At 40.6% G+C, this 12,727-nt stretch overlaps 1 protein-coding gene across 1 annotated transcript in view; it reads right to left on the reverse strand.

The window, feature by feature from the left end:
• LOC126252574 (zinc carboxypeptidase-like) overlaps positions 1-12,727 on the reverse strand; it is a 113,644-nt gene that overhangs the window by 62,988 nt on the left and 37,929 nt on the right. Inside the window, exon 5 of the mRNA XM_049953474.1 lies at positions 10,855-11,015. Within this exon, the coding sequence (XP_049809431.1) occupies positions 10,855-11,015 (161 nt within the window). The remainder of the gene's footprint in view (positions 1-10,854; positions 11,016-12,727) is intronic.

The following is a 12,727-nucleotide window of genomic DNA, read 5'->3' on the forward strand; positions in this document are numbered from 1 at the left end:
GGGTGTTGACTTCATCCATGACGACTTCAGAAAACTTGTTCATAGTTGGCAGAAATGTATCCAATTGGCTGGTGATTCTGTGGAAAAGTGAATATTGGTAATTAAAGATCACATTCTAAGGATTATTTCTGCATCTGATTTATTAAAATATTCCCATCCAAACCCAATTAACGGAGGTGGAGGCATTACTTTTTATTCAACCCTCGTGCACAGAATCAAAATGCACATCTCAAGACGTTTTTCTGAAAATAAGAAATAAATTAACATCTTGTGTAAAATTTAGTGTTAGGGTGTACTTTCTGAAAGTACTTGCCCGGAGTGTAGCATTATTTGAAAGTGAAATATGAACGATAAAGAGCACAGATAAGAAGAGAATTGAAGCTTCGAAGTGAAGAGTTACAGAGGAGGGCTAAAGATTAGGTGCTTAGATCGTATAACTAATGAAGAAACAATGTAATTGGAGAGAAAATAAATTTATGGCACATCTTGATGGAAAGAAGATATCCCTTCACCTCTCACTGTAGCTACATCTACATCTACATGGATACTCTGCAAATCGCACTTAAGTGCCTGGCAGAGCGTTCATCGAACCACCTTCATACTCTCTATTATTCCACTTCCGAAAGAAACGAACATCTATGTCTTTCTTTGCGAGCTCTGATTTCCTTACTGTATTGTGATGATCGTTCCTCCCTTTGTAGGTCGGCGTCAACAAAGTATTTTCGCATTCGAAGGAGAAAGTTGCTGATTCAAATTTCCTGAGAAGATCCCGCCGCAACGAGAAACGTCTTTGTTTTAAAGACGTCCAGCCCAAATCCTGTATCATGTCCGTGACACTCTCTCCACTATATCGCGATAATACGACACGTTCTGCTCCTCTTCGAACTTTCTTGATGTACTCCGTTAATCCCATCTGGTAACGATCCCACACCACGCAACAGTCCTCCAAAAGGCGACAGACAAGCAGTTTTTTAGTAGATCTATTGCATCTTCTAAGTGTTCTGCCAAAAAACCACAGTCATTTATTCGCCTTCCCCGCAACATTTTCTGTGTGTTCTTCCCAGCTGAAGTTGTTCGTAATTGTCATTCTTATGTATTTAATTGACTTTACGTCTTTATATTTAATTGACGTATCGTGTAAATGATGTTCAACGGATTCCTCTAAGCGCTCATGTGGATTACCTCTCGCGTTTCATTATTTGTAGTCAACTGCCAATTTTCGCACCTTACGGATATCATTTCTAAACCGTTTTGCAATTTTTTTTGATCTTATGACAACTTTACTAGATGATAAACGACAGCAACATGTGAAAACAACCTAAGATGGCTGCTTAGACTGTCTCCTAAATCGTTTATGTAGATGAGGAACAGCGGAGGTCCTACAACACTACCTTGTGGAACGCCAGAAACCACTTCTCTATTACTCGATGATTTTCCGTCATTTACTACGAACTCTCTGACAGGAAGTCACCAAGCCAATCACATAATTGGGACATATTCCATAAGCACGTAATTTGATTAAAAGTCGCTTGCAAGGTACGGTGTCAAAAGCATTCTGGAAATCTAGAAATTTGGAATCAATTTGAAATCCCTTGTTAATACCATTCTACATTCCATGAGTAAAGAGCTAGTTGTGTTTCACGGAAACGATGTTTTCTAAATTCGTGTTGACTGTGTGTCAATAGACCGTTGTCTTCGAAGTAATTCAAAATGTTCGAACGCAATATATGTTCCAAAATCATGCTCCATATCGACGTCAGTGGTATGGTTCTGGAATTTGGTGTATTACTCCTAATGCCTTTCTTGAATACCGGTGTGACCTGTGCAACTTTCCAATCTTTGGGTACGGATCTTTCGTCGAGCGAGCGGTTGTATATGATTGTTAATTATGGGGTTATTGCATCAGCATACTCTGAAAGGAACCTAATTGGTATACAGTCTGGAGCGGAAGACTTACTTTAATTAAGTGGTTTAAGTTGCTTCATTAATCCGAGGATATCTGCTTCTAAGTTACTCATGTTGACAGCTATTCTTGATTTAAATTCCTGAGCTATCAAGGAATATTAAATTGGTAGTGGAGAGAAATGTAGAGTGAGATCACGGCTTGAATACAAGGTGATGTTCAAGTGGATGCAGGCTACAGTGGTTAAGCACGGATGATGAAACTGGCGCAGGACAGTTTGCAATCTACCTCGTTTTCTTATATACAGTACAAGAACGCTCGGTTCACTCTACCTTGTGGAGGATGGACACATGTACGACCTTGACTAATGCTTGTTCGTCATTTGACGCAGTGGTGCGTTTCTGACCGCCTCATTTGTGCCCTGCAGGTATATTAATTAAAATTCAACAGGTTACACAAGTGATCCTGTAGTTGAAATTCTAAGTCTGGCAAGTTTGCCAATTAAGCATAAATAAAAGTGATTAATGATAAATACTTGCGATAAAGCCCATAGGGACAATAATGGTACACAACACCTTTGCTTCAAATTTTGGTGAATTGATTGTCTATTCATTAACGAAAAACTCAATAAATAGGATGGAGGTTTTGCAAAAAGCATGCGAATATAACGTCAAATAGGCTGGTGATGATAACGTACGTGAAGTGAAGCTTGCATATATGCAATTCTGGCGCAGGCAGATATCCACATTTCAAAGGCACGTGACATAAACTCCCGTAGCGCATTAATTACTGATATACCAATAGCTAACCGTACAATTAAATTTCTGTAGCTCGGTGAAAAAAATATATATAAATTTTCTCGAAGCATTCAGAAAGTTACTCTTTATCGTCCAGATAAGGAAAAACATCCATCTTTTGCAACTAAATATTTAGTATGCTTGTACCACACATGTTTCGTCTTTTCATGGCAAGCATTTTCAGTGGTAGTTATTTACATGTTCTTTTGATGTATCAGTGTGTTCTTCTGTCTGTGCTGGATGCAAGTAGAACCGGTGGTTTCATCCAATTGATAGGTTGCTTTATAACATTTCACTGGCATAAACTATGATGTAGCACACTGTAGGTATTGTGCTGTAAAATGTTTAAACGTGACCTATTAATTGAAGGAAGCCGGTACTATGCACACCCAGCGCATATAGAACACATGGATGCATCAAAAGGACATAGGAATGAATATCACTGATAATGCCTACTAGAAATAGGCGAACAGATTTGTACATACATTCAGCTGCAAAAGATGGATTTGTTCTTATCTAGACGATGAAGCAGAATTGAAGCAGCAACCGAGGAAAAAGTTTGACGGTATTAATAGTACCAGTAATAAAGCAGTCACAGAAATAACTCTAGGGCCTGCAATGTTTACAGTCTGACACTAATAAAAGTTAAGGTTCCAGCTGATTGCCGGATTGCAAGTTCAAAGCCTTAGTAACTCTACTCAGTCCCCAAAATATCGAGTTGACTACTTGCTGTCCAGTTTCTATCAGTAAACTACCTCACATCAATGCGAACAACCACACGCACTAGTTACCGTCGCGCCATCTCGGAACTGCGTGCTCTTATCGAGTCTGCGTGTAATCATTTGTACCCTCGTGATCACGCCAAACCAAAATAATTGTTAAAAGATGGCCAACCATTCAAATTAAAAGTGATTGAACATAATAAATATGAATATACGTTGAGAGCAGCGGTTCTTTTTGTCTGGCTTTTTGCGAACTCACAGGGTGAAGTATATTGAAATTTTGTTTCTGTATGGGTTCACAGCCTCTAAACATTTTACAAATGGAAACACCGTCCGTTGTAGGCTGTGTATTAACGTTCTTCATTTAACTTGTGCGATAAGCTAATTTCGACTTCGCATCGTTTTCAAGCAGGTGCGCGAAATCAACCTATGAACATCACGTTTTGCATTATGTAGGTATCGGATTCATGTTACACGCCATAATCGACGAGTACATGTGGACAAAGTCCGTACAGTAACGGTACACCATTATGCACTTTTAGTTGTAGTTACTATTATGTCCGTATATATTTATGGATTATGGCGTGTAAGATGAATCCGATACTTACATAATGTAAAACGTGATGTACGTAAGTTAACGTCATGCATATGTTTGGAAAAAAATGTTCAAATATGTGTGAAATCTTATGGGACTTAACCTCTACGGTCATCAGTTCCTAAGATTACACACTACGTAGCCTAAATTATCCAAAGGACAAACACACACACCCAGGCCCGAGGAAGGACTCGAACCTCCGCCGTGACCAGCCGCACAGTCCACGACGGCAGCGCCTTAGACCGTTCGGATATGTTTAGAAACGACACAAAGTCGAAATCAGCTAATAGAAAAACTAAATAAAGAACATTAATACACAGCCAACAATGGGCTATGTTTTCATTTGTAAGTATGTTGATTTACTTACAAGCAATGTAATTACATCGCGCGCGTAAAGGCGCTTGAAACTAGTTACAAAGAGAATACGTTTAACAACACAAATGAAAACTGACATCGTATATTCATAAGAAGCGTATTTTCGAGCTCTTTTCAATGGTGTATTGTGAAACGCGTAAGTAGCACCAGTTTTAATTTACTTGCATCTTCCGTAACAGTCAGATCAATATGTAACTAACTAACTAACTAATAAAACAATGGAAAATTCAGGACGGAATAATAACAGTATTATAAAAATTAAAAGTTGCTATTCACCATATCTTTCCTTATCATGAACCATGGACCTTGCCGTTGGTGGGGAGGCTTGCGTGCCTCAGCCATACATATGGCCGTACCATAGGTGCAACCATAACGGAGGGGTATCTGTTCAGAGGCCACACAAACGTGTGGTTCCTGAAGAGGGGGAACAGCCTTTTCAGTAGTTGCAGGGGCAACAGTCTGGATGATTGACTGATCTGGCCTTGTAACACTAACCAAAACAGCCTTGCTGTGCTGGTACTGCAAACGGCTGAAAGCAAGGGGAAACTACAGCCGTAATGAAACTTCCTGGCAGATTAAAACTGTGTGCCCGACCGAGACTCGAACTCGGGACCTTTGCCTTTCGCGGGCAAGTGCTCTACCACTTGCCCGCGGAAGGCAAAGGTCCCGAGTTCGAGTCTCGGTCGGGCACACAGTTTTAATCTGCCAGGAAGTTTCATATCAGCGCACACTCCGCTGCTGAGTGAAAATCTCATTCTTCTACAGCCGTAATGTTTCCCGAGGGCATGTAGCTTTACTGTATGGTTAAATGATGATGGCGTCCTCTTGGGTAAAATATTCCGGAGGTAAAATAGTCCCCCATTCGGATCTGCGGGCGGGGACTACTCAAGAGGACGTCATTACCAGGAAAAAGAAAACTGGCGTTCTACAGATCGGAGCGTGGAATGTCAAATCCCTTAATCGGGCAGGTAGGTTAGAAAATTTAAAAAGGGAAATGGTTAGGTTAAAGTTAGATATCGTTTGAATTAGTGAAGTTCGGTGGCAGGAGGAACAAGACTTTTGCCGGCCGAAGTGGCCGAGCAGTTCTAGGCGCTACAGTCTGGAACCGCGCTACCGCTACGGTCGCAGGTTCGAACCCTGCCTCGGGCATGGATGTGTGTGATGTCCTTAGGTTAGTTAGGTTTAAGTAGTTCTAAGTTTTAGGGGACTGATGACCTCCGATGTTAAGTCCCATAGTGCTCAGAGCCATTTGAACCATTTGAACAAGACTTTTGGTTAGGTGAATATAGGGTTATAAATTCAAAATCAAATAGGGGTAATGCAGGAGTAGGTTTAATAATGAATAAAAAAATTAGGAGTGCGGGTAAGCTACTACAAACAGCATAGTGAACGCATTATTGTGGCCAAGATAGACACGAAGTCCACGCCTACTACAGTAGTACAAGTTTATATGCCAACTAGCTCTGCAGATGATGAAGAAATTGATGAAATAAATGATGAGATAAAAGAAATTATTAACGCTATTTTGTCGAAAGTCGACATGTTGAGAAACGTGACTGTTGTACTTAAGGTTTATAATTTATATAAAAAACAGCTACCAGCCACATGTATGGTTTAAATAGGTTTATTATCTTCAGACCATGACAGGTTTCGGATTTTTCTTTACAAATCCATCTTCAGATGGCAGTTACAAGCATTCTTAGTTGGACCTAGTTTTGTTTTTGTTATTCGTTTGCTGCACTTACTTAAACCTAATATTCCATCAAAAACATTCAGTATACAGGCCCCAAAAACTGCTTATATGTAATTGAAAAATTGCATAATGAAAACATGTGCATTGCTTATTATGTCATATATTAGAATTTATCTCCCACTATTGTAACAACTAATTAGTAACACACAGTAATTCTGTACTACATATAATGTTTGTAATCATATTTGTATGTAATTTTATTTATTCCGTTTTAGATTAATTTCATACAATAGCAAAGAGGTATTTTACTGTACCCATATCGACTATACAGCATCTGTAAGTTAACATCGTTATGACTGTAAGCTCTTTGCAAATATTGTTCTCGTATGTAATATGAAGCTGGGCCACGTTTTGTCAACGTTATTCGTGTGTGCTGCGTGTGTAATTAAAATGATGAGGTTGAAAGTGACGTCCATTGACTGGAATAGCACTCACATAGTCCATATTGAAAAGTGTATTAAGCTTGCGTTCGAAAACATAAACGCACGAATATTTCGTCAGGCAGAACTACACAGCTCGTAAGTACACTAACCTCAAGTTTACTAATGTTTATAAAACCATCTCATGAGCAATTAGATTTTATAAAATAAGTAAATCTTTCGTAAAAATACCATTACCGATATGACAACAAAAATATTTCTTTTCTCTGCCAGTGCAGCAAACGAATAACAAAAACAAAACTAGGTCCAACTAAGAATGCTTGTAACTGCCATCTGAAGATGGATTTCTAAAGAAAAATCCGAAACCGGTCATGGTCTGAAGATAATAAACCTATTTAAAGCATACATGTGGCTGGTAGCTGTTTTTTTATACAAATTATAAACCTTAAAGAAATTATTCATGTAGTGAAGGGAGACGAATATTTAATACTCATGGGTGACTGGAATTCGAAAGTAGGAAAAGTGAAGGAAGGAAACATAGTAGGTGAATATGGATTGGGGCTAAGAAATGAAAGAGGAAGCCGCCTGGTAGAGTTTTGCACAAAGCATAACTTAATCATAGCTAACACTTGGTTCAAGAATCATAAAAGATGGTTGTATACATGGAAGAATCCTGGAGATACTAGAAGATATCAGATAGATTATATAATGGTAAGACAGAAATGTAGGAACCAGGTTTTAAATTGTAAGACATTTCCAGGGGCTGATGTGAACTCTGACCACAGTCTATTGGTTATGACCTGTAGATTAAAACTGAAGAAACTGCAAAAAGGTGGGAATTTAAGGAAATGGGACCTGGATAAATTGAAAGAACCAGAGGTTGTACAGAGTTTCAGGGAGAGCATAAGGGAACAATTGACAAGAATCGGGGAAAGAAATACAATAGAAGAAGAATGGGTAGCTTTGAGAGATGAAGTTGTGAAGGCAGCAGAGGATCAAGTAGGTAAAAAGACGAGGGCTAGTAGAAATCCTTGGGTAACAGAAGAAATATGGAATTTAATTGATGAAAGGAGAATATATAAAAATGCAGTAAATGAAGCAGGCAAAAAGGAATACAAACGTCTCAAAAATGAGATCGACAGGAAGTGCAAAATGGCTAATCAGGGATGGCTAGAGGACAAATGTAAGGATGTAGAGGCTTATTTCACTGGGGGTAAGATAGATACTGCCTACAGGAAAATTAAAGAGACCTTTGGAGAAAAGAGATCCACTTGTACGAATATCAAGAGCTCAGGTGGAAACACAGTTCTAAGCAAAGAAGGAAAGCAGAAAGGTGGAAGGAGTATATAGAGGGTCTATACAATGGCGATGTACTTGAGGACAATATTATGGAAATGGAAGAGGATGTAGATGAAGATGAAATGGGAGATATGATACTGCGTGAAGAGTTTGACAGAGCACTGAAAGCCCTGAGTCGAAACAACGCCCCGGGAGTAGACAACATTCCATTAGAACTACTGGCGGCCTTGGGAGAGCCAGTCCTGACAAAACTCTACCATCTGGTTCAAATGGCTCTGAGCACTATGGGACTTAACATCTGTGGTCATTAGTCTCCTAGAACTTAGAACTACTTAAGCCTAACTAACCTAAGGACATCACAAACAACCATGCCCGAAGCAGGATTCGAACCTGCGACCGTAGCAGTCGCGCGGTTCCGGACTGAGCGCCTAGAACTGCTAGACCACCGCGGCCGGCTCTACCATCTGGTGAGCAAGATGTATGAGAGAGGCGAAATTCCCTCAGACTTCAAGAAGAATATAATAATTCCAATCCCAAAGAAAGCAGGTGTTGACAGATGTGAAAATTACCGAAATATCAGTTTAATTAGTCACAGCTGCAAAATACTAACACGAATTCTTTACAGACGAATGGAAAAACTAGTAGAAGCCGACCTCGGGGAAGATCAGCTTGGATTCTGTTGAAATGGTGGAACACCTGAGGCAATACTGACCCTACGACCTATCTTAGAAAATAGATTAAGGAAAGGCAAACCTATGTTTCTAGCATTTGTAGATTTAGAGAAAGCTTTTGACAATGTTGACTGGAATACTCTCTTTTAAATTCTAAAGGTGGCAGGGGTAAAATGAAGGGAACGAAAGGCTATTTACAATTTGTACGGAAACCAGATGGAGGGGCATGAAAGGAAAGCAGTGGTTGGGAAGGGATTGAGACAGGGTTGTACCGTCTCCCGATGTTATTCAATCTGTATAGTGAGCAAGCAGTAAAGGAAACAAAAGAAAAATTCGGAGTAGGTATTAAAATCCATGGAGAAGAAATAAAAACTTTGAGGTTCGCCGAAGACATTGTAATTCTATTAGAGACAGCAAAGGACTTGGAAGAGCAGTTGAACGGAATGGACAGTGTCTTGAGGACATAAGATGAACACGAACAAAAGCAAAATGAGGATTATGGAATGTAGTCGAATTAAGTCGGGTGATGCTGAGGGAATTAGATTAGGAAATGAGACACTTAAAGTAGTAAGGGAGTTTTTTTATTTGGGGAGCAAAATAACTGATGATGGTTGAAGTAGAGAAGATATAAAATGTAGACTGGCAATGGTAAGGAAAGCGTTTCCGAAGAAGCGAAATTTGTTAACATCGAGTATAGATTTAAGTGTCAGGAAGTCGTTTCTGAAAGTATTTGTACGGAGTGTAGCCATGTATGGAAGTGAAACATGGACGATAAATCGTTTGGACAAGAAGGGAATTGAAGCTTTCGAAATGTGGTGCTGCAGAAGAATGCTGAAGATTAGATTGGTGGATCACATAATAATGAGGAGGTATTGAATAGAATTGGGGAGAAGAGGAGTTTGTGGCACAACTTCACAAAAAGAAGGGACCGGTTAGTAGGATATGTTCTGAGGCATCAAGAGATCACAAATTTAGCATTGGAGGGCAGCGTGGAGGGTAAAAAGCGTAGAGGGAGACCAAGAGATGAATACACGAAGCAGATTCAGAAGGATGTAGTTTGCAGTAAGTACTGGGAGATGAAGAAGCTTGCACAGGATAGAGTAGCATGGAGAGCTGCATCAAACCAGTCTCAGGCCTGAAGACCACAACAACAACAACAACAACAACATTCACCATATAGTGGAGATGTTGAGTCGCTTATAGGCACAACAAAACGACGATCATACAAGCTAGCTTTCGGGCAGAAAGTCCTTCAACGGAATTACACATCACACACACACACACACACACACACACACACACACACACACACACACACACACACAATCACACCAATGCAACTCACACACACATGACCACAACCTCTGGATGCTGAGGCCTCGGCAGCCAAAGACTGTGGTCATGTGCGTGTGAGTTATGTTTGCGTGAGTGTGTGTGAGTGTGTATTTTATCTAATTCCGATGAAAGCCTCTCTGGCCGAAAGCTAACTTGTTTGGCCGTCTTTTTGTTGTACATCTCAACATCTCCGCTATATGGTGAGTAGCTATCTATGCTTTTCATAATTAACTAATAAATCAGACAAAGAAATACACGTTAACATATTGGTACAGGAGATAAGCTTACGAACACAGCATACTGCATTCGTAATGAGATATGTGCGAAGGAAATGTCGTTCTGTCACATTTACGTAATTGGCCGCAATTACAAGTACAGTTAGGCTGTGTATTAGTTAGCAATGTGCGGCAAACAATGACTAGCTATTTCTCACAGCTATCGCCTCATACCTTGAACTGAAATTACAGCTCAGTGCCTTTACTAGTTATTAATTTTGAAAAGGTTACCTAATAACGTTGTTATAATTGTGCCAATCTAAATTGTGTAATCTTGGTAACACACTTATCATTCTAGCAGAAATGCACACTTATCATTGTCGTGATCATCTTGAAGCATTGGCATTTTTTGTAGGATGTTGCTATGGTTTATTGCTTAGTTTCTGAACTGTCAGCCGTGGCCATTCATCCTACACGTTGTGAAGTTCACCGCATTTGCCGCTTTCATCTTCGGCGATACAACTTTCTTCCGTGCCCTCGGTCTGAAGAAACACAGCCAACGGCCAACGTAAACCAACCTGTACGTTAGCCATTGCAAACAGTTCGACCGTCGGACAGGCACTCTGTCGTGTTTACAAAGCACACCCTCTGACAGCTCGGCAGTGAGCATCGTGTTACAAGCTGCATCAAACCAGTCTTTGGGAAGAAGACCACAATAACAATAGGATTCAGCCAACGAGCCGGCCGAAACATTTTCAAACTATGACCACAAAAGTCTATGAACGTACATTTAGAAGACAGCTACTCACATCCGTCCAAGAGTACTCGTATCCATCGGGGTTGGTGACAGGGAAGATGTAGAAGTCGAACTGATCAACGATGCTTCTCACTCTGGCGTCGGTCGAGCTGAGGATCTCGTTGATGAACCACGTCACGCTGGCCGTGCTGATCCACTCCCTCGCGTGTATGGCTGAGCACGATAAAAAGGCTTTCAATAATATTGTAATGAAATTGTTACAGGAATAGCAAATTTTTACACGGGGTGTATAAAAAATCACCGTCAACCTTCAGCATGTGTTGCTGAACGCAAACTGGTCATTTTTCAAGTGAGGACAATACATTAGACACAAGTGTAAAGAGAACGACCTTTCTCCGTCTGCGGACTGCTCACTACGTAGGGCAGCAAACTGATGATTTTTCCAAGGCAGAGTCATTGTCCGGAAATTCTCAGGAATGTTATTTATTAGGTGCAATACTAGCGTCTGCTTACATTGATTGCTAATGTGTTGCGATTCCACAGCTCTCATGCGTCACACTGTGCCGAAACTATGCATTTCCGGGTGACGCTTCTCCCTTTATAAATAACAAATTTGTGGCCCCTCAGATTATAGTGTTTCGATGACACATCCAGTACATAGTGTTAGGCGTCCAACTTAAGCACTTCAAATAAATTTTGTCTCTTAAAATACATCTGTAATTTCTTTCACATACTTAGCGACCAGAGACTCTTACAACAAAGGCTAATGCAACTTCACTAACAACAGAGATACAGACATCAACTTTCTTTAACACACCATGATAATTTTGCCATAAAACACCAGATCTGAGTGAAACAAATTCTGTGATATAACAATTCTCTAAATCCGAAAGGAAATTATGGATGTAACATACCGAATTCTAGAATTCTGCGCTCATTTTGCAGCCGTATGAATAGAGGATTACGACTCTCTCCATAGAAATTTGTGACGCGACGTCATGCTTGAGCGCTAGGCTTTACAACAGTTCCATTACACTTGAGTCAACTCTTCCAGAGGGCAACACACAAGCGATGAAGTATATCTTGGCTACACTACAGTGAAGTGACAAAGATCATGAGGTACCTCCTAACGTCGTCTCGGACCGGTTTTTGTCCGGCGTACTCGACGTAACCTGACGTAACAGGTCATTGGATGTCCGCTGCAGAAATAATGAGCCATGCTGCCTCTATAGCCGTCCATAAGTGCGAAGTACTGGCAATGCAAGATTCTGGGGGCGGACTGATCTCTCGATTATATCCCACCACAAATGTTCGATAGGTGGACAAATCATTCGCTCGAGTTGTCCAGAATGTTCTTTAGACTAATCGCGCATTGCCACCCATAAAAATTCCATCATAGTTGAAGAACATGAAGTCCACCAATGGTTGCAGTTTGTCTCCAAATAGCCGAACTTGTTTATTTTCAATCAATTATCGGCTCATTATGATACCACCACATGCTTGCACAGTGCCTTTTTGACAATTTGGGTCCATGGCTTCGTAGGGTTTTCGCCACACTCGAACCCCACCATCAGCTCTTGCCAACTGCAATCGGGAATCACCTGACCACGCCACGGTTTCTCAGTCGTCTAGTGTCCAACCGACACGGTCACGAGCCCAGGAGAGGAGCTGAAAGGAATGTAGTGCTGTTAGCAAAGGCACTTGCGTCGGTCGTCTGCTATCAAAGTCCATTAACGCCAAATTACGCATCATTGTCCTAGCGGATTCGTGCGTCATACGTCTCGCATTGCTTTCTGTTGTTATTTCACGCACTATTGCTTATCTGGTAGCAGTGACAACTCTACACAAACGCCGCTGCTCTCGGTCGTTAAGTGTAAGTGTATTTCGTCGGCTACTGCGTTGTACGTGGTGAGAGGTAATGCCTG

This window comes from Schistocerca nitens, chromosome 4 (assembly GCF_023898315.1).
Source record: "Schistocerca nitens isolate TAMUIC-IGC-003100 chromosome 4, iqSchNite1.1, whole genome shotgun sequence".
NCBI lineage: Eukaryota > Metazoa > Arthropoda > Insecta > Orthoptera > Acrididae > Schistocerca > Schistocerca nitens.